Raw genomic sequence first — 25,448 nt, 5'->3', positions numbered from 1 at the left:
AAAATACGAAGAAGACCCTAAGGCCCAACCTGCACGGCGTACTACAGTCTACACTCCTAAACTAGTATTGCCAGATACCACATTTTCCTTACATGTTCACTCTGCCATGTTTCCTCCCCTAGACCCCTACGTATCTCCACCTATCGGCTCCTCGCCTCTTCTCACAAGCCTTAGTTCATGACAAGTAGGATGTGGATCCCACCTATTCATGTAGCTTCGTATTCCTATGTCCAGGATTATTGGGCCGGAGGACCACCAAATGTTGTACCTTTTTTAGGCCGTTGCATTAATAATGTGTTAGTTATTTCTCCAACCACTCAATTCCTACGCCACTTGCTGGAAAGCCCACACATGCGCTTTCCTAACTGGACATGAATCCAAGCCGCACGTGCATGGTAACTGTTTTGGGTGTAGTTTAGTTCATAGGATAATAAGTCGAGGACATTAAGGAGCACAATTATCAGATTTACTACCCAAGTATCTGCCCGCGTGCACCTTCTTGGTCTTTATGTTTCAACTATTTGGACCAATAAAACCAAATGGAGGGAGTAGTATATTTGCTAGGTTTTGTCCTTAATGGCATTTTTTGTGGTTTCTCTCAGTCTGGAGGCTTCACAGAGTTCGCTCGGTTGAATCTCTCGTTGGTTTTGAGGACCTTTTGTTGCAGGAAACAACTAGCAAGGGCAACAATCCGGGGGGGGGGGGGGGGGGGGAGGGGGGCGAGCAGCCGCGCGCCTACGAGGCCATCGACAGGTTTGAGCACAACCACTGAGTGACTCCCGAATCTCAATCGGTCCTCACTGATATGTGCATTTTGCGTCACTATGTCATAAGACAATTTTTCTCATATATCATGCATTTCCAATCATCGTTACTACATTTATGTCAATTTCATTTGCATTATTGTAAAACATGTCACTATTGGACTAGAGTGTGCCTAAGATTGAAGACTTTTTCAAATTTGAGAATGAGGCGTTCTTTCGGGTCTACACTGGCCAATGGTCAAACTTCCATCACCCTTTTTTGTTATAATGGGTGGGGTTATTGACCGTTCTCCTCTATGTAGGACCACCTCTTTGCCATGGGCTTTGCCCCTGACCTTGACCATAACAAGGGGATACCCAAGGGCATGGCAAAGCTAGAGCACATCCGAGTGCCGACTTCCATGATTCGACCCCCCCGAGTAATCTCGATTGTTGAGAGGATGTCACCATAATTGTTTGATGACGCCTTGCCTATACATGCACACATGTGTTGAACCTTCCTCTGACCGGAGACACCACACCCGTGCTCACTATGATGCATCAGAGCCTACCCACAAAGTTTACAGAACAAAAGTCACCTAAGAACTTCCCAATAATTGCCATGTTGGCTTTCATTCCTGATTTGTTAGATATATAGTTCCATGAACAAGGTCACTGATAAAGGAGAGCCTCCCTGGTTATGGCAATCGTGTGACCGGAGACTAATGCAACCTCTATGTCTCCCGAACCTTCGCTAGCCAGCCTGTAATGCCTCGGATTGGCTACCGGGTCTAAGGCCGCTACACCTGGCTACCACCTGAGATTTAGACTAGGCCTCACAGACCAAAATTAGTCTTTTTTACGCACTTTGCGTGGCTACCACCTGGGATTTAGACTGGCCCCATAGACCAATACTAGTCTTTTGCCAACTTTGTACTCACTAGTGCGGACCGGATCAACTTCTAAGTTGTTCAACGATTCTCAAATTACCCCAAGGCAAGCACGATTAACTTGGAGCTTCTTTGGAGACAATCTTCTAGGAAAGAAGATGCACCTTGTTGATATGAGTAGTCTATCAATCCTATTAACCCGGATGTTATACCGTCATTCTCCTCTTTGACTTGAATAGGCCACAACCTCCACTTCAACCCTCATCTCTTGCCGATGAAGGCCTCAAGCCCGAGGGCTTTTTAATCTTCAAGCGTCGCCAGCTTCCCGCCAAAGACCACCTGGCAAGAAGTGGCTGAAGGTGTGTTACTAGCGCAAGCAATGGCCGGTGATGCATTGGTGCCCATGGCCCCCGCAATGGCTGAAGGAAATATGCCCTAGAGACAATAATAAATTTATTATTTATTTCCTTATAATCATGATAAATGTTTATTATTCATGCTAGAATTGTATTAACCGGAAACATAATACATGTGTGAATACATAGACAAACAAAGTGTTACTAGCATGCCTCTACTTGACTAGCTCATTAATCAAAGATGGTTATGTTTCCTAACCATGAACAATGAGTTGTTATTTGATTAACGGGATCACATCATTAAGAGAATGATCTGATTGACATGACCCATTCCATTAGCTTAGCACCCGATCGTTTAGTATGTTGTTATTGCTTTCTTCATGACTTATACATGTTCCTATAACTATGAGATTATGCAACTCCCGTTTACCGGAGGAACACTTTGGGTACTACCAAACGTCACAACGTAACTGGGTGATTATAAAGGAGTACTACAGGTGTCTCCAAAGGTACATGTTGGGTTGGCGTATTTCGAGATTAGGTTTTGTCACTCCGATTGTCGGAGAGGTATCTCTGGGCCCTCTCGGTAATGCACATCACATAAGCCTTGCAAGCATTGCAACTAATGAGTTAGTTGCGGGATGATGTATTACAGAACGAGTAAAGAGACTTGCCGGCAACGAGATTGAACTAGGTATGGGATACCGACGATCGAATCTCGGGCAAGTAACATACCGATGACAAAGGGAACAACGTATGTTGTTATGCGGTCTGACCGATAAAGATCTTTGTAGAATATGTAGGAGCCAATATGGGCATCCAGGTCCCGCTATTGGTTATTTACCGGAGACATGTCTCGGTCATGTCTACATTGTTCTCGAACCCGTAGGGTCCGCACGCTTAAGGTTACGATGACAGTTATATTATGAGTTTATGCATTTTGATGTACCGAAGGTTGTTCGGAGTCCCGGATGTGATCACGGACATGACGAGGAGTCTCGAAATGGTCGAGACGTAAAGATTGATATATTGGAAGCCTATGTTTGGATATCGGAAGTGTTCCGGGTAAAATCAGGATTTTACCGGAGTACCGGGAAGGTTACCGGAACCCCCCGGGAGCTAAATGGGCCATGATGGGCCTTAGTGGAAAAGAGAAGAGGCAGCCCTACATGGGCTGCGCGCCTCCCCCTTCCCCTAGTCCTATTAGGACTAGGAGAGGTGGCCGGCCCCCTCTCTCTCTTTTCCCCCTCCGCGAATCCTATTCCAACTAGGATTGGGGGGGGGGAATCCTACTCCCAGAGGGAGTAGGACTCTCCTGGCGCGCCACACCTTGGCCGGCCAGCCTCCCCCCTCTAGTCCTTTATATACTGAGGCAGAGGCACCCTAGAACACACAAGTTGATCCACGTGATCTATTCCTTAGCCGTGTGCGGCGCCCCCAGCCACCATAGTCCTCGATAATACTGTAGCGGAGTTTAGGCGAAGCCCTGCTGCTGTAGTACATCAAGATCGTCACCACGCCGTCGTGCTGACGGAACTCTTCCCCGACACTTTGCTGGATCGGAGTCCGGGGATCGTCATCGAGCTGAACGTGTGCTCGAACTCGGAGGTGCCGTAGTTTCGGTGCTTGATCGGTTGGATCGTGAAGACGTACGACTACTTCCTCTACGTTGTGTCAACGCTTCCGCAGTCGGTTTGCGTGGGTACGTAGACAGCACTCTCCCCTCTCGTTGCTATGCATCACATGATCTTGCGTGTGCGTAGAATTTTTTTTGAAATTACTACGAAACCCAACAGTGGCATCGAGCCTAGGTTATTTATGTTGATGTTATATGCACGAGTAGAACACAAGTGAGTTGTGGGCGATATAAGTCATACTGCCTACCAGCATGTCATACTTTGGTTCGGCGGCATTGTTGGTTGAGACGACCCGGACCAACATTACGCGTACGCTTACGCGAGACCGGTTCCCCCGACGTGCTTCGCACATAGGTGGCTTGCGGGCGACTGTCTCTCCAACTTTAGTTGAACCAAGTGTGACTACGCCCGGTCCTTGCGAAGGTTAAAACGGAGTCTATTTGACAAACTATCGTTGTGGTTTTGATGCGTAGGTGAGATTGGTTCTTGCTTAAGCCCGTAGCAGCCACGTAAAACTTGCAACGACAAAGTAGAGGACGTCTAACTTGTTTTTGCAGGGCATGTTGTGATGTGATATGGTCAAGACATGATGCTGAATTTTATTGTATGAGATGATCATGTTTTGTAACCGAGTTATCGGCAACTGGCAGGAGCCTTATGGTTGTCGTTTTATTGTATGCAATGCAATCGCGATGTAATGCTTTACTTTTATCACTAAGCGGTAGCGATAGTCGTAGAAGCACGAGCTTGGCGAGACGACAATGATGCTACGATGGAGATCAAGGTGTCACGCCGGTGACGATGGTGATCACGACGGTGCTTCGGAGATGGAGATCACAAGCACAAGATGATGATGGCCATATCATATCACTTATATTGATTGCATGTGATGTTTATCCTTTTATGCATCTTATCTTGCTTTGATTGACGGTAGCATTATAAGATGATCTCTCACTAAATTATCAAGAAGTGTTCTCCCTGAGTATGCACCGTTGCGAAAGTTCTTCGTGCTGAGACACCACGTGATGATCGGGTGTGATAGGTTCTACGTTCAAATACAACGGGTGCAAAACAGTTGCGCACGCGGAATACTCAGGTTATACTTGACGAGCCAAGCATATACAGATATGGCCTCGGAACACGGAGACCGAAAGGTCGAGCGTGAATCATATGGTAGATATGATCAACATAACGATGTTCACCATTGAAAACTACTCCATCTCACGTGATGATCGGTTATGGTTTAGTTGATTTGGATCACGTAATCACTTAGAGGATTAGAGGGATGTCTATCTAAGTGGGAGTTCTTTAATTAAATTGATTAACTGAACTTAAATTTATCATGAAACTTAGTACCTGATTAGTATCTTGCTTGTTTATGTTTGATTGTAGATAGATGGCTCGTGCTGTTGTTCCGTTGAATTTTAATGCGTTCCTTGAGAAAGCAAAGTTGAAAGATGATGGTAGCAATTACACGGACTGGGTCCGTAACTTGAGGATTATCCTCATTGCTGCACAGAAGAATTACGTCCTGGAAGCACCGCTGGGTGCCAGGCCTGCTGCAGGAGCAACGCCGGATGTTATGAACGTCTGGCAGAGCAAAGCTGATGACTACTCGATAGTTCAGTGTGCCATGCTTTACGGCTTAGAATCGGGACTTCAACAACGTTTTGAACGTCATGGAGCATATGAGATGTTCCAGGAGTTGAAGTTAATATTTCAAACAAATGCCCGGATTGAGAGATATGAAGTCTCCAATAAGTTCTATAGCTGTAAGATGGAGGAGAACAGTTCTGTCAGTGAGCATATACTCAAAATGTCTGGGTATAATAATCACTTGATTCAATTGGGAGTTAATCTCCCAGATGATTGCGTCATCGACAGAATTCTTCAATCACTGCCACCAGGCTACAAGAGCTTCGTGATGAGCTATAATATGCAAGGGATGAACAAGACTATTCCCGAGCTCTTCGCGATGCTGAAAGCTGCGGAGGTAGAAATCAAGAAGGAGCATCAAGTGTTGATGGTCAACAAGACCACTAGTTTCAAGAAAAAGGGCAAAGGGAAGAAGAAGGGGAACTTCAAAAAGAACGGCAAGCAAGTTGCTACTCAAGAGAAGAAACCCAAACCTGGACCTAAGCCTGAAACTGAGTGCTTCTATTGCAAGCAGACTGGTCACTGGAAGCGGAACTGCCCCAAGTATTTGGCGGATAAGAAGGATGGCAAGGTGAACAAAGGTATATGTGATATACATGTTATTGATGTGTACCTTACTAATGCTCGCAGTAGCACCTGGGTATTTGATACTGGTTCTGTTGCTAATATTTGCAACTCGAAACAGGGACTACGGATCAAGCGAAGATTGGTTAAGGACGAGGTGACGATGCGCGTGGGAAACGGTTCCAAAGTCGATGTGATCGCAGTCGGCACGCTACCTCTACATCTACCTTCGGGATTAGTATTAGACCTAAATAATTGTTATTTGGTGCCAGCGTTAAGCATGAACATTATATCTGGATCTTGTTTGATGCGAGACGGTTATTCATTTAAATCAGAGAATAATGGTTGTTCTATTTATATGAGTAATATCTTTTATGGTCATGCACCCTTGAAGAGTGGTCTATTCTTGTTGAATCTCGATAGTAGTAACACACATATTCATAATGTTGAAGCCAAAAGATGCAGAGTTGATAATGAGAGTGCAACTTATTTGTGGCACTGCCGTTTAGGTCATATCGGTGTAAAGCGCATGAAGAAACTCCATACTGATGGACTTTTGGAACCACTTGATTATGAATCACTTGGTACTTGCGAACCGTGCCTCATGGGCAAGATGACTAAAACACCGTTCTCCGGTACTATGGAGAGAGCAACAGATTTGCTGGAAATCATACATACAGATGTATGTGGTCCGATGAATATTGAGGCTCGTGGCGGATATCGTTATTTTCTCACCTTCACAGATGACTTAAGCAGATATGGGTATATCTACTTAATGAAACACAAGTCTGAAACATTTGAAAAGTTCAAAGAATTTCAGAGTGAAGTTGAAAATCATCGTAACAAGAAGATAAAGCTTCTACGATCTGATCGTGGAGGAGAATATTTGAGTTACGAGTTTGGTGTACATTTGAAAAATTGTGGAATAGTTTCGCAACTCACGCCACCCGGAACACCACAGCGCAATGGTGTGTCCGAACGTCGTAATCGTACTTTACTAGATATGGTGCGATCTATGATGTCTCTTACTGATTTACCGCTATCGTTTTGGGGATACGCTCTAGAGACGACCACATTCACGTTAAATAGGGCACCATCAAAATCCGTTGAGACGACGCCTTATGAACTGTGGTTTGGCAAGAAACCAAAGTTGTCGTTTCTGAAAGTTTGGGGCTGCGATGCTTATGTGAAAAAGCTTCAACCTGATAAGCTCGAACCCAAATCGGAGAAATGTGTCTTCATAGGATATCCAAAGGAAACTATTGGATACACTTTCTATCACAGATCCGAAGGCAAGACTTTTGTTGCTAAATTCGGAAACTTTCTAGAGAAGGAGTTTCTCTCGAAAGAAGTGAGTGGGAGGAAAGTAGAACTTGACGAGGTAACTATACCTGCTCCCTTATTGGAAAGTAGTACATCACAGAAAACTGTTTCAGTGACACCGACACCAGTTAGTGAGGAAGCTAATGATAATGATCATGAAACTTCAGATCAAGATACTACTGAACCTCGTAGATCAACCAGAGTGAGATCCGTGCCAGTGTGGTACGGTAATCCTGTTCTGGAAGTCATGCTATTAGATCATGATGAACCTACGAACTATGAAGAAGCAATGGTAAGCCCAGATTCCGCAAAATGGCTTGAAGCCATGAAATCTGAGATGGGATCCATGTATGAGAACAAAGTATGGACTTTGGTTGACTTGCCCGATGATCGGCAAGCAATTGAGAATAAATGGATCTTCAAGAAGAAGACTGACGCTGACGGTAATATTACTGTCTACAAAGCTCGACTTGTCGCAAAAGGTTTTCGGCAAGTTCAAGGGGTTGACTACGATGAAACCTTCTCACCTGTAGCGATGCTTAAGTCTGTCCGAATCATGTTAGCAATTGCCGCATTTTATGATTATGAAATTTGGCAGATGGATGTCAAAACTGCATTCCTGAATGGATTTCTGGAAGAAGAGTTGTATATGATGCAACCAGAAGGTTTTGTCGATCCAAAGGGAGCTAACAAAGTGTGCAAGCTCCAGCGATCCATTTATGGACTGGTGCAAGCCTCTCGGCGTTGGAATAAACGCTTTGATAGTGTGATCAAAGCATTTGGTTTTATACAGACTTTCGGTGAAGTCTGTATTTACAAGAAAGTGAGTGGGAGCTCTGTAGCATTTCTGATATTATATGTGGATGACATATTACTGATTGGAAATGATATAGAATTTCTGGATAGCATAAAGGGATACTTGAATAAGAGTTTTTCAATGAAAGACCTCGGTGAAGCTGCTTACATATTAGGCATAAAGATCTATAGAGATAGATCAAAACGCTTAATTCAACATACCTTGACAAAATTTTGAAGAAGTTCAAAATGGATCAAGCAAAGAAAGGATTCTTGCCTGTGTTACAAGGTGTGAAATTGAGTAAGACTCAATGCCTGACCACTGCAGAAGATAGAGAGAATATGAAAGATGTTCCCTATGCATCAGCGATAGGATCTATCATGTATGCAATGCTGTGTACCAGACCTGATGTGTGCCTTGCTATAAGTCTAGCAGGGAGGTACCAAAGTAATCCAGGAGTGGATCACTGGACAGCGGTCAAGAACATCCTGAAATACCTGAAAAGGACTAAGGATATGTTTCTCGTATATGGAGGTGACAAAGAGCTCGTCGTAAATGGTTACGTTGATGCAAGCTTTGACACTGATCCGGACGATTCTAAATCGCAAACCGGATACGTGTTTACATTAAACGGTGGAGCTGTCAGTTGGTGCAGTTCTAAACAAAGCGTCGTAGCAGGATCTACATGTGAAGCGGAGTACATAGCTGCTTCGGAAGCAGCGAACGAAGGAGTCTGGATGAAGGAGTTCATATCCGATCTAGGTGTCATACCTAGTGCATCGGGTCCAATGAAAATCTTTTGTGACAATACTGGTGCAATTGCCTTGGCAAACGAATCCAGATTTCACAAGAGAACCAAGCACATCAAGAGACGCTTCAATTCCATACGAGATCTAGTCCAGGTGGGAGACATAGAGATTTGCAGGATACATACGGATCTGAATGTTGCAGACCCGTTGACTAAGCCTCTACCACGAGCAAAACATGATCAGCACCAAGGCTCCATGGGTGTTAGAATCATTACGGTGTAATCTAGATTATTGACTCTAGTGCAAGTGGGAGACTGAAGGAAATATGCCCTAGAGGCAATAATAAAGTTATTATTTATTTCCTTTTAATCATGATAAATGTTTATTATTCATGCTAGAATTGTATTAACGGGAAACATAATACATGTGTGAATACATAGACAAACAAAGTGTCACTAGTATGCCTCTACTTGACTAGCTCGTTAATCAAAGATGGTTATGTTTCCTAACCATGAACAATGAGTTGTTATTTGATTAACGGGATCACATCATTAAGAGAATGATCTGATTGACATGACCCATTCCATTAGCTTAGCACCCGATCATTTAGTATGTTGCTATTGCTTTCTTCATGACTTATACATGTTCCTATAACTATGAGATTATGCAACTCCCGTTTACCGGAGGAACACTTTGGGTACTACCAAACGTCACAACGTAACTGGGTGATTATAAAGGAGTACTACAGGTGTCTCCAAAGGTACATATTGGGTTGGCGTATTTCGAGATTAGGTTTTGTCACTCCGATTGTCGGAGGATCTCTGGGCCCTCTCGGTAATGCACATCACATAAGCCTTGCAAGCATTGCAACTAATGAGTTAGTTGCGGGATGATGTATTACAGAACGAGTAAAGAGACTTGCCGGCAACGAGATTGAACTAGGTATGGGATACCGACGATCGCATCTCGGGCAAGTAACATACCAATGACAAAGGGAACAACGTATGTTGTTATGCGGTCTGACCGATAAAGATCTTCGTAGAATATGTAGGAGCCAATATGGGCATCCAGGTCCCGCTATTGGTTATTGACCGGAGACATGTCTCGGTCATGTTTACATTGTTCTCAAACCCGTAGGGTCCGCACGCTTAAGGTTACGATGACAGTTATATTATGAGTTTATGCATTTTGATGTACCAAAGGTTGTTCGGAGTCCCGGATATGATCACGGACATGACGAGGAGTCTCGAAATGGTCGAGACGTAAAGATTGATATATTGGAAGCCTATGTTTGGATATCGGAAGTGTTCCGGGTAAAATCGGGATTTTACCGGAGTACCGGGAAGGTTACCGGAACCCCCCGGGAGCTAAATGGGCCATGATGGGCCTTAGTGGAAAAGAGAAGAGGCAGCCCTACATGGGCTGCGTGCCTCCCCCTTCCCCTAGTCCTATTAGGACTAGGAGAGGTGGCCGGCCCCCTCTCTCTCTTTTCCCCCTCCGCGAATCCTATTCCAACTAGGATTGGGGGGGGGAGTCCTACTCCCAGAGGGAGTAGGACTCTCCGTGCGCGCCACACCTTGGCCGGCCAGCCTCCCCCTCTAGTCCTTTATATACTGAGGCAGAGGCACCCTAGAACACACAAGTTGATCCACATGATCTATTCCTTAGCCGTGTGCGGCGCCCCCAGCCATCATAGTCCTCGATAATACTGTAGCGGAGTTTAGGCGAAGCCCTGCTGCTGTAGTACATCAAGATCGTCACCACGCCGTCGTGCTGACGGAACTCTTCCCCGACACTTTGCTGGATCGGAGTCCGGGGATCGTCATCGAGCTGAACGTGTGCTCGAACTCGGAGGTGCCGTAGTTTCGGTGCTTGATCGGTTGGATCGTGAAGACGTACGACTACTTCCTCTACATTGTGTCAACGCTTCCAAAGTCGGTCTGCGTGGGTACGTAGACAGCACTCTCCCCTCTCGTTGCTATGCATCACATGATCTTGCGTGTGCGTAGGAATTTTTTTGAAATTACTACGAAACCCAACAATGGCAACAACTGGAGTAAAGGTAATCAGCGACCAATCACCACACTAAAGGAGAACTTGAGGGCCGACACATGGGGGCGTTCGAGTACCCCCTCCCCTTCGCAAGCTTGCTTGTGTGTTGGAGTTTCGAACCTCAAAGTGGGTGGGCGCTATCGAGGCCTTTACGACCTCTTTGTCGCTCTTGTTCCATCTTTACAGCTCCACTCTCAATCTCCAAATGCTAGCTCGAGCCCTTAGCCTTTTTTCCCATAAAGACCGTGCAGGAGAACTGGCTCATCTGAGCTGTAGAACAAGTCGGTAGGGACATGAGGTAATGTCACAAGACCACCATCGAGTTGTCCCACCTCCCTTTCTTGGGCACGAACGGAGTCAAAGTAGATGCCTTGCTTGGAAACACCAAGGTGGGAAAGATCACATAGTTCAAGAGTGACACCACGGGCAAGATCTGTTTGGGCCCCACAAGGGCTCCAAATGCCAATGATTGATTCATCGCCGATCTAACGAGGAAGCTTCCGAAGGAATCTTGTAACTAAAATCAAAGACATGGTGGTTTTACCAAGGTCCAGGCTTCAGATGTGTAATAGCACTATGTAATGCTTGTAGTCTTCCTATTGGAGACAATTGCAAAAAAACCACCACATTTGGGGCATCGATTGCAGAAAAGCACCTAGTCCCTAATTTTGTGCAAAAATCACCGCGTTTCTAGTAATTTTTTTGCAAATTGCACTGACCAGGTGATTTAGCCTGACTGATCACTTTCTGACAAGTGGGGCCGGATTATAAGGAGATGATTTAGTAAAAAGTTGACCTACACCTCCCTGAATTTCACAAAGACACCCTTATTCAAAAAATGAAAAAAGCAATCAGCCCCCCTCCCACCCCCGCCGCCTTCCTCCTCTGAGGTGGTGGCTGGCCACGGCGAGGCAGCCTCCGGCGGGACGGCCTCCCTCCTCCCTGGCCTTGCCTCGTGGGCGGGGCGGCATCCCTCCTCATCTCTACGTCGCGCCTCGCCTCGCCGAAGCGGAAGGGTCACGATGGCGGCCCAGAGAATCACGGCGGCCTCGTCCGTGGTCGGGGGCTGGAGGCGCGGCCACGGCAGGGCAAGGCGCCGCCGGCGTTCAAGACCACGAGCAGCAATCGAGCTCGCGCTGCTAGCTCTGGACGGCAGGGCCACGGCCGGCGCCCTGGCCGGCTGGCCCAAGGTGCTCGCCGCCCAACTGCACCACCGCTGCGGCCTGGGCCAAGGTGCTTGCCGCTTCCTTTCAGCTGGCGGCAGCAGCGCGGCGGCGTGCAGCGCGGCCGCAAGCAGCAGCGCGGCGGCGTGCAGCGGGGCCGCAAGCAGCAGCGCGCAGCTCAGGCACGAATAGGAGCGGCGGGGCGCAAGCATCAGCGGCGGGGCACAAGCAAGCTGCGGCCACAAAGCACAAGACTGGAGCAAGCAGCGTCTTTGGACGTTGACCTCCGAAGCCGCTGGAGCACGAGCACTCGGTGGCCGGCGGCAGGAAACCGACGGCCAGCGCGCCTCTGGCCGGGGGGTGGGGGCTGATTGCTTTTCTGTTTTAGATCGAGGGGTGTGTGTGTAAAAATTTTGCTCTTACAATCTAGCCCCACTTGTCAGAAAGTGGTTAAATGGAACAAATCACCCGATCAGTGCAATTTGCAAAAAGTTTATTGAAAACGCGATGATTTTTGCACAAAATTAGGGACTAGGTGATTTTCTGCAATCGATGCCCCAAATGTGGTGGTTTTTTGCAATTAACTCTTTCCTATTGAGATTGGAATGGGTACATTGGATGTACGAAGAGAGCGGGTGATCCTTTGGCGGCGGCCGTCGGGACCTTTGTATGGGCTAATATCTGCGGTAATAAGCTAGCTATCTTCGGGGAGACATGATGAAAATATCTCCTATAACAACACAATCCCGAACTTAGAGCAACTCCAACAGCTCCTCTAAATATCTCCTATAAGGATACCTATAATTTTAGGGAAAGTTTTCTAAAGCTAATTTTGTCAGCTCCCGTAAAACTTCTTCCCCTAAATCTATTTTTATTTTTTTATTAAACAAAATTAGATAATGGCCTATGGCCCGCCGGTCAGTGACACGTGTGATGGCCTCCGGCGAGGGCGGCACGAGGCAATGCGGTTGCCGCCGGCGAGAGGTGGTGTGGTGATGCGGGGCGGCGTCCTGGCGGCGCGTCTGCGGTGGGGTGGGGGGTAGTGGCGGCGGCGGGGCTGCCGGGGGGGGGGGGGGGACAAAAGTTTACTGGAAAGAAAAACTTCCCCTAAACCCGAGGGAAGTAGTAGCCAAGTTTACAGGATCCTATAAATTATGGGTCTGTTAGGACACATCTAGATGTGACATAACTATGCCACATCTTTTTGTGATCTTTTTTTTGTGCTAGTTTTTTTTTGTTTCTTGTTGCTGCATTATATATTTGTGATAGCTTAGATGTGATATCCTTAAAAAACATCCAGATGTGAATTAGTCAAATTGATAAATTATTCCACGTTTATGGCATATCTTGGGTACGATTTTTGGCACAGACTTCCTCTAAACGGTAGATTTTTTTTTACGGATACTGGATCTGTTGGAGTTGTTCTTAGCGAGTAGAGTACATCCTTATCTCCTTCCAGTGTTTACTCTTGCACGACTGGGTGCGGGTCCCAAATGTCTACCATCATATGGACTCGGTATGCAGCACGCCTGTAAGGTATACCGCGCCGACGGACTGAGCTTCCCTGCCATAACTGCAGGTGTCTTTGGGCCACTGACAAGTGGGTCCAACAGCCGGCTGGCCCACATGTCACTGACCCAAAGGCATGTGCAATTAAGGCACCGAAGCAGCGTCCTGCGCCGACAGTTTCTTTCTATCCGAAATAGAGTTGAATATGCATACGTGGAGTGATCAGTTTAGTTAGTTGTACAGTCTCATATAGTTGCACCTGAATTCAGTCTCCTATATACGTTCATATATAGTTGGCGGCCAGACAGAAAATTCAGGTGACATCTGTGGCCTCGTTCAGAATTCAGGTGCTAGGCATCAAAACAACACACGAGACACTAAAAGCAGCGCAACTGAAAACACGATCACCAGCTCCCAGGAAGAACCCACTACATTTTTCATTTACGCCGAATGAGTAGCCTAAAAGAAACTGAAAAAGTTCCAGGATCATCGACTCATTGCAAGAAACTGGAAACACGAGATGAAACCGGGCGCAACGAAAAACAATATCGGCAGCTCAATGGAAGATCCAGCTGCATTTTTTGTATAACCGAAATTCATCACCTAAGAGAATCACAGGATCATTATCACACTGCAAGAACCACTGTGTATTCCATTAATGCAAAATGCGTCCATCATCCAAAAGGAACGCGACGCCAAAACAGACAGACAGACAAGGGTTCCCTCTGTCCTGTCAGGAGATCGGAGCAAGTTTAGCTAGCAGAAGAAGCACGAGGGCTGCTGAGTTTTCTGAACCCATATCTATATATATATATATGCAAAAGTAGGCGTCCAGTTCTGCTGTCATTGTGTCCGAGGTGCCGAAACTTCAGAAGAGGTGAACTGACAGGACTCCTGCTCTGATCTTGCTCTACTCTGCGTGAACATTCAGGTGGCGCAGCGCATTGTAGGCTGAATTAGCAGAAATAAATGAGTAAGTTAGGCTGAAGACCGAAAACAAATAATAATATAAGGGATGATAAGATCAAGACAACAAAACTGAAAACCTATAACAAGGTCAAAAAGACAAAACCTGAAACTATATAATGTGCAAGGAACTACACAGCAAATGTTACAAAATGACTAGCCTTTTATGTTCCATAATTTCTACTAGCAGCAAATGTTACAAAATGGACGAACTGAATTATCTGAATCAAGAACAGAAATGTGGAACCAGTAGTTTCTACTAGCTTCAGACCATCTTTTGCCATGTGTCCACAGTCCACACACTGATAAGTCCACATGGCACCTACTATTTCCATTCAACTACTTCTATTTTTCAGACGAGTTCCAAAATCCTAACAAAACCTACCATAAAATCCTTTTTCCAAGCATGATCAGATTAGCACTCCACTAAAGTAAGACTCCAGGTATCATGTTGATGCAGCAAATAGTCTCTACACCAACATCTGTGCATTTTGCATCAACAGATTTCAAGACCACCAGCATATTTCTTGCCAAAGAATATCATCAGTAGGAAGCAGATCAACAATCCAAATCTCAGAGTTTTACAAAATAATACGGAGTAAGAAAAATAACAAGATCGAGAATACATCTCATGTGCAAAACCAGAAAATAATATGGTGTGCAGAAACTAGATTTAATTTAGTATTGTAGGAACTTGAATTCAAGTAAAAATGGGCTAAATAGAACGGATAACTCCATCTTCTCGGTTAAGACTGAAAAGAGATTAATTCAGTTAGATGTAAAGTCTCCTACGTTCATATAAAATATTCCCTCCGTTCCTAAATATAAGTCTTTCTAGAGATTTCAATAAGAACTACGTTCCTATGTATATAGACATATATTGGAGTGTAGTTTCACTCATTTTGCTCCGTATGTAATCCGCATTGAAATCTTTAGAAAGACTTATATTTAGGAACGAATGGAGTGGTGATTAAGAATTCTACTCGAATTCAGTTAACATGTACAGCATCTAACTTCTGTACAGTGAAATACTACTGCACTCGATCCAACTGAGTCGGTTGCCTAAGAAGTGAGGACATCAATGAACGGCAAAATGTAGGTGTCATCTGTGGCCTCCCTCGTTCAGAATTCAGGTGCTCGGCATCACAACAACACACGAGACACTAAAAACAGCACAACTGAAAACACAATCACCAGCTCACATGAAGAACCCGCTACATTTTTCATTCATACCGAATGCATAGTGTAAAAGAAACACATTGCAGGATGCATTTTCCATTCAAGCAAAATGCATCTCTAAAAAAATTTGCAGGATCATCGACTCATTGCAAGAACCCCTACAATGAAAAGCAAAATGAAAACGGGGGCAACGAAACACAGTATCGTCAGCTCACTGGAAGAACCAACTGCATTTGTTATATATATGAAATGCATCATCTAAAAGAAATACAGGACCATCATCTCAGTGCAAGAACCACTGCATTCTCCATTAATGCAAAATGCATCCATCATCCAAAAGGAGAGCGGAGCCAAAACAGACAGACAGGGGTTCCCCCTGTCCTGTCAGGAGATCGGAGCAAGTTTAGCTAGCAGAAGAAGCACGAGGGCTGCTGAGTTTTCTGAACCCATATCTATCTACATGCAAAAGTAGGCTCCAGTTCTGCTGTCATTGTGTCCAGGGTGATGACACTCAAGAAGAGGTGAACTGAAAGGACTCCTGCTCTGATCTTGCTCTACTCCGCATCAACATTCGGGTGTCGCAGCACATCATAGGCTGAATTAGCAGAAATAAACGAGTAAGTTAGGCAGTAGGCCGATAACAAATAACAATATGATGATAAGATCAAGATGACAAAACCTGAAAACCTATAACAAGGTCAAAAAGAGAAAATCTGAAACAATATAATGTGCATGGAACTACGTAGCAAATGTTACAAAATTACTCGCATTTTAGGTTCCATAATTTCTACTAGCGGCAAATCTTCTATATCTAAATAGTTAGCCCCCACTAACATATTTCTCTCAACATGCAAGCATGCCACATCATCAAGCAACATGCATGGCAAAAAGCCCACCACAACATGCATTCATGCACATGAAAATGTCCACCTCAACATGCAAACATATATTAGATATTTTACAATACATTAATCAAACACAATAAAGCATATGGATTTGCAATTTTAGTTTTCGTAGTATCACTATTCATGTTCCATAAAAATCACACATCATCAAAATGTATTGCAAATATTCCCGCAACAACGTGCGGGGTATCATCTATGTTATGATATGGATGAACCGAATTATCTGAATCAAGAACAGAAACGTGGAACCAGTAGTTTCTACTAGCTTCAGACCATCTTTTGCCATGTGTCCACACACTGATAAGTCCACATGGCACCTACTATTTCCATTCAACTACTTCTAATTTTCAGACAGGTTCCAAAATCCTAACAAAACCTATCATAAAATCCTTTTTCCAAACATGATCAGAATAGTACTCCACTAAAGTAAGACTCCAGATATCAAGTTCATGCAGCAAATAGTCTCTACACCAAAATCTGTGCATTTTGCATTAAGTTTCTTGCCAAAGAAAATCATACGGAAGTAAGAAAAATAACAAGCATGATCAGATTAGGAAGCAGACCGAGAATACATCTCATGTGCAAAACCAGAAAATAATACGGTGTGCAGAAACTAGATTTAATTTAATATTGTAGGAACTTGAATTTTGTTCACAGGTTAATCCAACCCAAGTAAAAATGGGCTAAGTAGAACGGCTAACTCCATCTTCTCTGTTAAGGCTGAAAAAAGAGATTAATCAACAGATTTGGCCTTTTAAGTTCCATAACTTTTGCTAGCTTTACACACAATTGTTCTTACTGGTGGCAAATAGTACCAAACGGAAGTACTGAAATTGATCTGTTGATTGTGAGTAGCATGAAACCAACACTTTCCATATCAAGGTTATCAAATGATCTGTTCCCCCAGTAACCATCTAGCCACAGACTACAGCAGTTATCTACAAGACTACAACAGTTTCAGACATTTATGTCCTAACAGCTTCAGTTAACTATTTTTCAGACTACAGCAATTTCAGTAAACTGTTTCAGGCACAAGCAGATTAGCACCCCCAATAAAATACAACCTCAAAGATCATGGCCATGCAGCAAATAATTCATAACAAATTCAATGAAGGCTATTCTTGCTAGTTGCCACCAATAGGAGATCATTAAGAAGTTGGGACATGGAGAGTGGCTCTCACCTGGGGTCTCGCCGTAGCCGCTGCTGGCAGGTCGACGACAAGTGGGGTAAGATCTAGTTGCAATGACCAGCTGGCAGTGGCTCGATCCAACTGGGCGACATGTATGAGTTTACTGGTCCAATGTTTGCTGGGTACTCCATGACCGTATGTTGCCCAGTGGCAAAGTTGATTCTTACTACCTGGGGGGCTCGAACTGCACCGTCATCGTCAACCACATAAGCAGTATTGGGAAGCAAATTCTGATTGGCAGCTGTAACGAACGCCTGATTTGCTCCTAGGAATAGCGCGTTATTTCCGATGTCACCAGCTGGTATCATGGAGGCTTCTTCATCCACATTGAGGACATACAGACGAGCATGTATGCTATTGTTTTCTGTGTTCCTCAATAAGATGCACATATATATATCCTCTTCAACACGGAACACATGATGTCCTCTTTTGTTCCATAACTCCAGCAAAGGGTCTTCTTCAAGGATAATGTGAATGACGTGCGCCGCCGGATACTCAAGCTCAATGCCCAGGTCATCAAGTTCTTGCTGCAGTTCATCCGATGTAGGTAGTACACGCTGCTCAAAGACGGTGTCCACAATCAAACTAGAGGGTGCAGAAGCAATGCATGCCGCATTCTCCTCATTGTCCCAATATATTGATTTGGGAGATACTCCAAATCCATGGTTAAATCCTGTCCAATGCTGTTCATCACCTAGTTTCGTCCACCATGTTGTTGCTGGATGATTTGCGGGAAAAGTACAGACCAACTGACGGGTCTCACAGAAGTTGTTCAGATCAATGTTCTCGTCTACCTCCGGCAAAGAATAACTCAGTCCACAGTTGGGGCAGAGGGTCAATCCAGTTCTTGCTGCTACACGAAGGCTGAGCAGTCCATTGCAGCTTCCCCAGCATCAGGAACCTCTTGGTGGAAAGAACAAAGGGTTCTGCTGAAGCTGCAATGAACCTGCCACCACAGCCAAGAAGACCGTTGGCTGGTCAGATCTCACAGAAGACAGAATCAGCAACGGCGCTCGGGTAGGAGCAGGAACTGCGGATCTCCAGGAGCGGCAAACGCCGCGCATAGCCACCACACTGCATCTGCACCTTGCCGCGGACTGAGCAATTGCGCACAGAATTTCCTCAGGCAGAAGAGCAAAATCCAGGCGACGTGACTTATCGGCCCTATCATGATCTGTATCGCAAGGCATGCCCACCTCTGCAACATCTGTATGACAAGGCATCATAGCATCTTTTACTTATCTATACAAGACTATAACAGCTACAGACAATTACCAACTCCTCCTAACAGTTTCATTGTTTCAGAGTACAGCAGTTGAATTTAACTATTTTGTAGACTACAACAATTTCAGTAAACTTTTCTTCAGACTATAAGATTTTCAGTAAATCGATTCAAGCACAAGCAGATCATGGCCATGCAGCAAATAGCATTTACACCAAAAACTGTACATCGTGCATAGCAAATTCAATCAAAAGTATATATCCTCTTTTATGCTAAGTCTAAAAAGAGATTAATGAGCTGATTTGGATTTTTTTTTAAGTTCTATAATTTTCAATGGCTTTACACAATTCGTTTTTACTGATGGCAAAAAATAGTATCAAGTGGAGGTACTGCATTATCTGAATCGAGGAGAATAGTATGAAATCAATGCTTTCCATACAAAGGTTGTGTGTAATCATCTTTCATTTATCTACAAGACTACAACAGTTGCAGACAATTACTAACTCACGCAGACAGTTTCAGACTACAGTAGTTTCAGTTAATTGTTTTCTTTTAGACTACAACAATTTCAGTAAACTTTTTCTCAGACTATAACATTTTCAGGAAATTGATCAGGCACCCCACTTAAAATAAAACCTACAAGATCATGGCCATGCAGCAAATAGCATCTACAACAAAATCTGTACATCGTGCAAAGCAAATTCAGTCAAGACTACCGACTTCACCATTTACGAACAAGATCATTAGGAAGTTGGGACATGGAAAGTGTCTCTCACCTGGGGTCCCGGACATGAAGACGACAATCCAGAGGGTCTCTCCGTAGCCGCTGCTGGGCAGGTCGACGATGAGTGGGGTCAGACGCCCCTGGCAGCCCGCTCGGACACACATTACGAGGTCGAAGGACTGACGCCTGTCCAGGACGAAGGCGATGCGCCTGGCCAGTTCGCCCAGATTTACTGAAACAAACAAGATCAATAGGTCAAACCCTGAAACAATATAATGCGCAAGGAACTAAGCAGCAGATGTTACGAAATGATTTTCCTTTTAGGTCTCATAATTTCAACTATACAAATGTTACGAAATGGACAAACTGAATTATCTGAATCAAGAACAGCAATGTGGAACCAGCAGTTTCTACTAGCTTCAGACCACGTTTTGCCATGTGTGCACAGACTGATAAATCCACATGACACCTACTATTTCCATTCAACTACTTTTACTTTTCAGACAAGTTCCAAAGTCCTAATAAAACCTACTATCATAGAATCATTTCTCCCAGAAGGATCAGATTAGCACTCCACTGAAGTAAGACTCCAAATATCTGTGCATTCTGCAATACAAGATTTCAAGACCAACAGCATATTTCTCGCCAAAGAATATTTGTAGGAAGCAGATCAGCAATCCAGATCTCAGAGTTTTTAAAAATAATAATTAAAATACAAGACTAGAAATACAGCACATGTGCAAAACGTGAAAACAGTATGATTTTCAGAAACTAGATTTAATTTAGTATTGTAGGAATCTGAATTTTGCTCAGAGGCTATTCAACCCAAGTAAAATAGGCGAAATCAAACGGATACATCAGTATTCTCAGCCAAGGCTGAAAAGAGATTAATGAACTGATTTGGATTTTTTTATGTTGTATAATTTTCAATGGCTTTACACAATTCTTTTTTACTGATGGCAATAAATAGTATCAAGTGGAGGAACTGCATTATCTGAATCGAGGAGAATAGTATGAAATCAATGCTTTCCATACCAAGGTTATGTGTAATCATCTTTCACTTATCTACAAGACTACAACAGTTGCAGACAATTTCAGTAGTTTCAGACTACAGCAGTTTCAGTTAACTGTTTTTTAGACTACAACAATTTCAGTAAACTTTTCGTCGGACTATAACATTTTCAGCAAACTGGTTCAAAATTCAGTCAAGACTAAAAGATCATGGACACGCATCATAGCATCTACACTAAAATCTTTGCATCCTGCATAGCAAATTTAGTGAAGACTACCAGTTCACTTCTTGCCACTATTACGAAGGAGATCATTAGGAAGTTGGGACATGGAGAGTGGCTCTCACCTGGGGTCCTGGACATGAAGACGACAATCCAGAGGGTCTCGCCGTAGCCGCTGCTGGGCAGGTCGACGACGAGTGGGGTCAGACGCCCCCGGCGGCCTGCTCAGACGCACATTACGAGGTCGCAGGACTGACGCCCGTCCAGGACGAAGGCGATGCGCCTGGCCAGCTCATCCAAATTTACTGAAACAAACAAGACCAACAGGACAGAACCTGAGATAATATAATGTGCAAGGAACTAAGCAGAAAATGTTACAAAAATGATTTCCCTTTTAGGTTTCATAATTTCAACTAGCGCAAATGTTACGAAATGGACAAACTGAATTATCTGAATCAAGAACAGTAATGTGGAACCAGTAGCTTCTACTAGCTTCAGACCACGTTTTGCCATGTGTGCACAGACTGATAAATCTACTTGGCACCTAGTACTATTTCTGTTCAGCTACTTTTACTTCTCAGACAAGTCAAAGTCCTAACAAAACCTATCATAAAGTAATTTTTCCAAGAAGGATCAGATTAGCACTACACTAAGTAAGAGTTCAAATATCTGTGCATTCTGCAATAAAAGATTTCAAGAACACCAACACACTTCTGGCCAAACAATATTTGTAGGAAGCAGATCAGCAATCCAAATCTCAGAGTTTTACAAAAAAAAAGGACAAGACTAGAAATACAGCTCAGGTGCAAAACCTGGAAACAATATGGTTTGCAGAAACTAGATTTAATTTAGTATTGTAGGAACCTGAATTTTGTTCAGAGGTTATTCAACCCAAGTAAAATAGGCAAGCTCAAACGGATATATCCTTTTCTATGCTAAGTCTAAAAAGTGATTAATGAGCTGATTTGGCTTTTTAAGTTCTATATTTTTCAATGGCTTTACACAAATCTTTTTTACTGATGGCAAAAAATAGTATCAAATGGAGGTACTGCATTATCTGAATCGAGCAGAATAGTATGAAATCAATACTTTCCATACCAAGGTTGTGTGTAATCATCTTTCACTTATCTACAAGACTACAACAGTTGCAGACAATTACCAACTCCTGACAGTTTCAGACTACAGCAGTTTCAGTTAACTGTTTTTTAGACTACAACAATTTCAGTAAACTTTTCCTCGGACTATAACATTTTCAGCAAACTGGTTGAAAATTCAGTCAAGACTAAAATATCATCTGCACCAAAATCTGTACAGCCTGCATAGCAAATTCAGTCAAGACTACCGGCTCAATTTTGGGACATGGAGAGTGTCTCTCACCTGGGGTCCCGGACATGAAGACGACAATCCAGAGGGTCTCGCCATAGCCGCTGCTGGGCAGGTCGACGACGAGTGGGGTCAGACGCCCCCGGCGGCCCGCTCGGACGCACATTACGAGGTCGCAGGACTGACGCCCGTCCAGGACGAAGGCGATGCGCCTGGCCAGCTCGTCCCTCAGGTGGAACACGGACCTCCCCCTGAACCGCAGCGTGGTCCAGCAGTGCTGGGTGTAGATGGGGCCGTGGGGATCGGACAGCATGAACCGGATCAGCCGTGACACCACCGGGTTGCGCCAGAGCATGAGAGAGTGGTATCCGGGGCTGGGGGTCTGCAGTTGAGCCAAAAGAACCACCATGGTTAGGTTCAGGAGATCAAAGAATTCGCTCAATTGATTCAACAAGCAATTCGAGAGTTATCAAGATTCAAGAAGCAGGTCTGGTCATGGCGAACTCACGTGGATCGGGCCAGGCGGACCCTCTCTGGCGGGGATGTGCTCAACGGTCCAGTACATCATGGCGCTGATGTTGCCTATGTTGTCGACGGTGACGCCGGTGTTCCAGGAGAGGTAGCGGCCGGCGGCGTTGCGGAGCAGGACGACGTCATCGAAGCCCGCCCCGGCGGCCTTCCACATGACGGCCATCAAGTCCGGCTCGTCGTCGTAGTCGCGCTGCTCGGTGCGGCAGCCGTGGTGGCCGAGCGGCGCCGGCTTGAACGTGGTGCCGAGGTAGCGGCCGTAGGCGGCGCTGTGGAGGAGCAGGTACGGGCCGTCGGCGCGTTGGTGGATGTGCGCCACCCACGCCGTGTTGAGCGAGTCACGGCGCCGGCTGAGGGAGACGCGCTCCCCGTCGTGGTCGGCGTGGACGTAGGTGCCCAGCACGCGGCTCCGCAGCCGCACGTGCTGCCTGTCGTGGAACTGGTCCATCGGTCGCCGCCGGCGTTGGATCGCTGGAGAGCGGAGGAGATGGGTTCTTGGTTTCTTGTCGGCGCTCCGGCGACGGGGAGAAGAGGAGAAGCTGTTGGTTGAGACGGTTACGCTCGGGCGCCAAGGCGGGGTATTTCAAAGTACCGCCGTAGCGGGCTTTGGGCAGGAGATGGGCTTGTGGGCCGTTTTCACGGTCCAGCCCACAATTCCGACCATGGCGGTCGTCCTTCTCCCGATTCCTCCCGCGCAGGCCCACGCACGGCGGCGGCGGCGGCGGCCGTGGTCGGCAGCGCCGCTCCTCCACGCGTCCCCAGAACGCCGGCGCGGGGGCATGGAACGGCCGGCGGCATTGCTCCCTCTCCTTGCCCGGATGCCTCGAGTCGATCACCAGCGCGGCGCACGCCCGCGGGGCACCAGCGAAGCGAGGCGACGGCGAGGAGTGAACCACCATGAGATCCAGCAAAGCTGCCATGGCGTGCGTGCTCTCGCTAATTTCTGCTGCTTGCAGCTGGATTCCTGAGTGTTTTGTGACATGGTGTGCGCTGCCCCCCTCTGCTCGGGCAATGGCCGAGTGTTTCTACGTTTGTCAGACCGTGGAGGGGGGCAGTTTGTGCCCAAAAAAGTAAAAAGTTACAATCAATTACTAGTAGATATGACCTCAAAGACGATACAAAAGGCACAATCGAGTCGTGAGGCAAACAACGGCCTTGTCGGAGATGCTTGAGCCATTGTTTCTGAAGATAACCCTGATGGCGGCAAGGAAAAGAGGCACAAATAATGTTGAAGATGGTCGCAAAGGGGATTAGTGATATAGGTCGACTTGTAGGTGGTGATCAACCCTAACAAGCCAACAAGCACATCAGAGACATCTGTTGACTTTCCCTTCTACTCCAATGCTTGAGGATGTTGTAGTGATCAAAGACAGACAAAGCACACCTATATCATCCCCACAATGCTCCAGACCTTAAGGACCAGAACGCGGATCCCTTTCTCCTTCCTCACCCATGATGCCGATGAAAAAAGGACGAGGAATCTGGATTTAGCCTGCTTTGGCAGAGTTGTTGTCAGCCATGGAAGTCGACCGGGTGAAGAATGAGGCAACCACCTGATGCCACTCGCAAGTAGAGGAGTGAAGCTCCATCGTAGCATAACATCAGATGCCACATAAGCAAACTTAAACCTAGACCTGGCCCTAGAATTACTATGTATTCCAACCTCCTCTTCTGTTACTAGATGGATACTAGTAGAAAACGGGTCTTTAGTCCCGGTTCCAGAGGGCCTTTAGTCCCGGTTCTGAAACTGGGACTAAAGGTGTTGGGGAATGTAGTAATTTCAAAAAAAATCCTACGCACACGCAAGATCATGGTGATGCATAGCAACGAGAGGGGAGAGTCGTCCACGAACCCTCGTAGACCGTTAAGCGGAAGCGTTATGACAACGCGGTTGATATAGTCGTACGTCTTCACAATCGACCGATCCTCAGTATCGAACATACGGCACCTCCGCGTTCAGCACACGTTCAGCTCGGTGACGTCCCGCGAAATCACGATCCAGTAGAGCTCGAGGGAGAGTTTCGTCAGCACGATGGCGTGGTGACGATGTTGATGAAGCTACCGTCACAGAGCTTCGCCTAAGCACCGCTACAGTATGACCAAGGTGGATTATGGTGGAGGGGGGCACCGCACACGGCTGGGAGAGATCAACGATCAACTTATGTGTCTAGAGGTGCCCCTGCCCCCGTATATAAAGGAGCAAGGGGGCAGGCCGGCTGGCCCTAAAGGGCGCGCCAGGAGGAGGAGTCTTCCTCCTAGTAGGAGTAGGATTCCCCTCTTTCCTACTCCTACTAGGAGGGGAAAGGAAGGGGGAGAAGGAGAAGGAAAGGGGGCGCCACCCCCCCTCTCCTAGTCCAATTTGGATCAGAGGGGGAGGGGCGCGCGGCCTGCCCTGACCGGCCCCTCTCTCTCTCCACTAGGGCCCAACAAGGCCCATTAACCCCCGGGGGGCTCCGGTAACCCCTCCGGCACTACGGCAAAATCCTGATTTCATCCGGAACTCTTTCGATGTTCAAATGTAGGCTTCCAATATATCAATCTTCATGTCTTGACCATTTCGAGACTCCTCGTCATGTCCGTGATCATATCCGGGACTCCGAACTACCTTCGATACATCAAAACATATAAACTCATAACACCGATCGTCACAGAACTTTAAGCGTGCGGACCCTATGGGTTCGAGAACTATGTAGACATGACCGAGACATGTCTCCGGTCAATAACCAATAGCGGAACCTGGA

At 45.7% G+C, this 25,448-nt stretch overlaps 1 protein-coding gene and 1 long non-coding RNA gene across 2 annotated transcripts; both read right to left on the bottom strand.

The window, feature by feature from the left end:
* Window positions 1-15,718: 15,718 nt before the first annotated feature.
* LOC147958226 (uncharacterized) lies at window positions 15,719-19,848 on the bottom strand. The gene is made up of 3 exons (XR_015610362.1): window positions 19,677-19,848; window positions 17,670-18,885; window positions 15,719-16,178 (listed from the first exon to the last, which is right to left on the bottom strand). It is a non-coding gene; the product is annotated as an uncharacterized LOC147958226 (long non-coding RNA).
* Window positions 19,849-21,081: 1,233 nt separating this feature from the next.
* Window positions 21,082-23,703, bottom strand: LOC125518405 (uncharacterized). The gene is made up of 3 exons (XM_048683258.2): window positions 22,688-23,703; window positions 22,234-22,561; window positions 21,082-21,191 (listed from the first exon to the last, which is right to left on the bottom strand). The coding sequence occupies exons 1-3, from the start codon at window positions 23,153-23,155 to the stop codon at window positions 21,082-21,084; spliced, it is 906 nt and encodes a 301-aa protein (XP_048539215.2). The 5' UTR covers window positions 23,156-23,703.
* Window positions 23,704-25,448: the final 1,745 nt, after the last annotated feature.

Source organism: Triticum urartu, chromosome 7A, assembly GCF_056163025.1.
Source record: "Triticum urartu cultivar PI428250 chromosome 7A, HENAU_Tu73, whole genome shotgun sequence".
Classification (NCBI taxonomy): Eukaryota; Viridiplantae; Streptophyta; class Magnoliopsida; order Poales; family Poaceae; genus Triticum; species Triticum urartu.
This window is presented reverse-complemented; position numbering and strand designations above follow the sequence as displayed.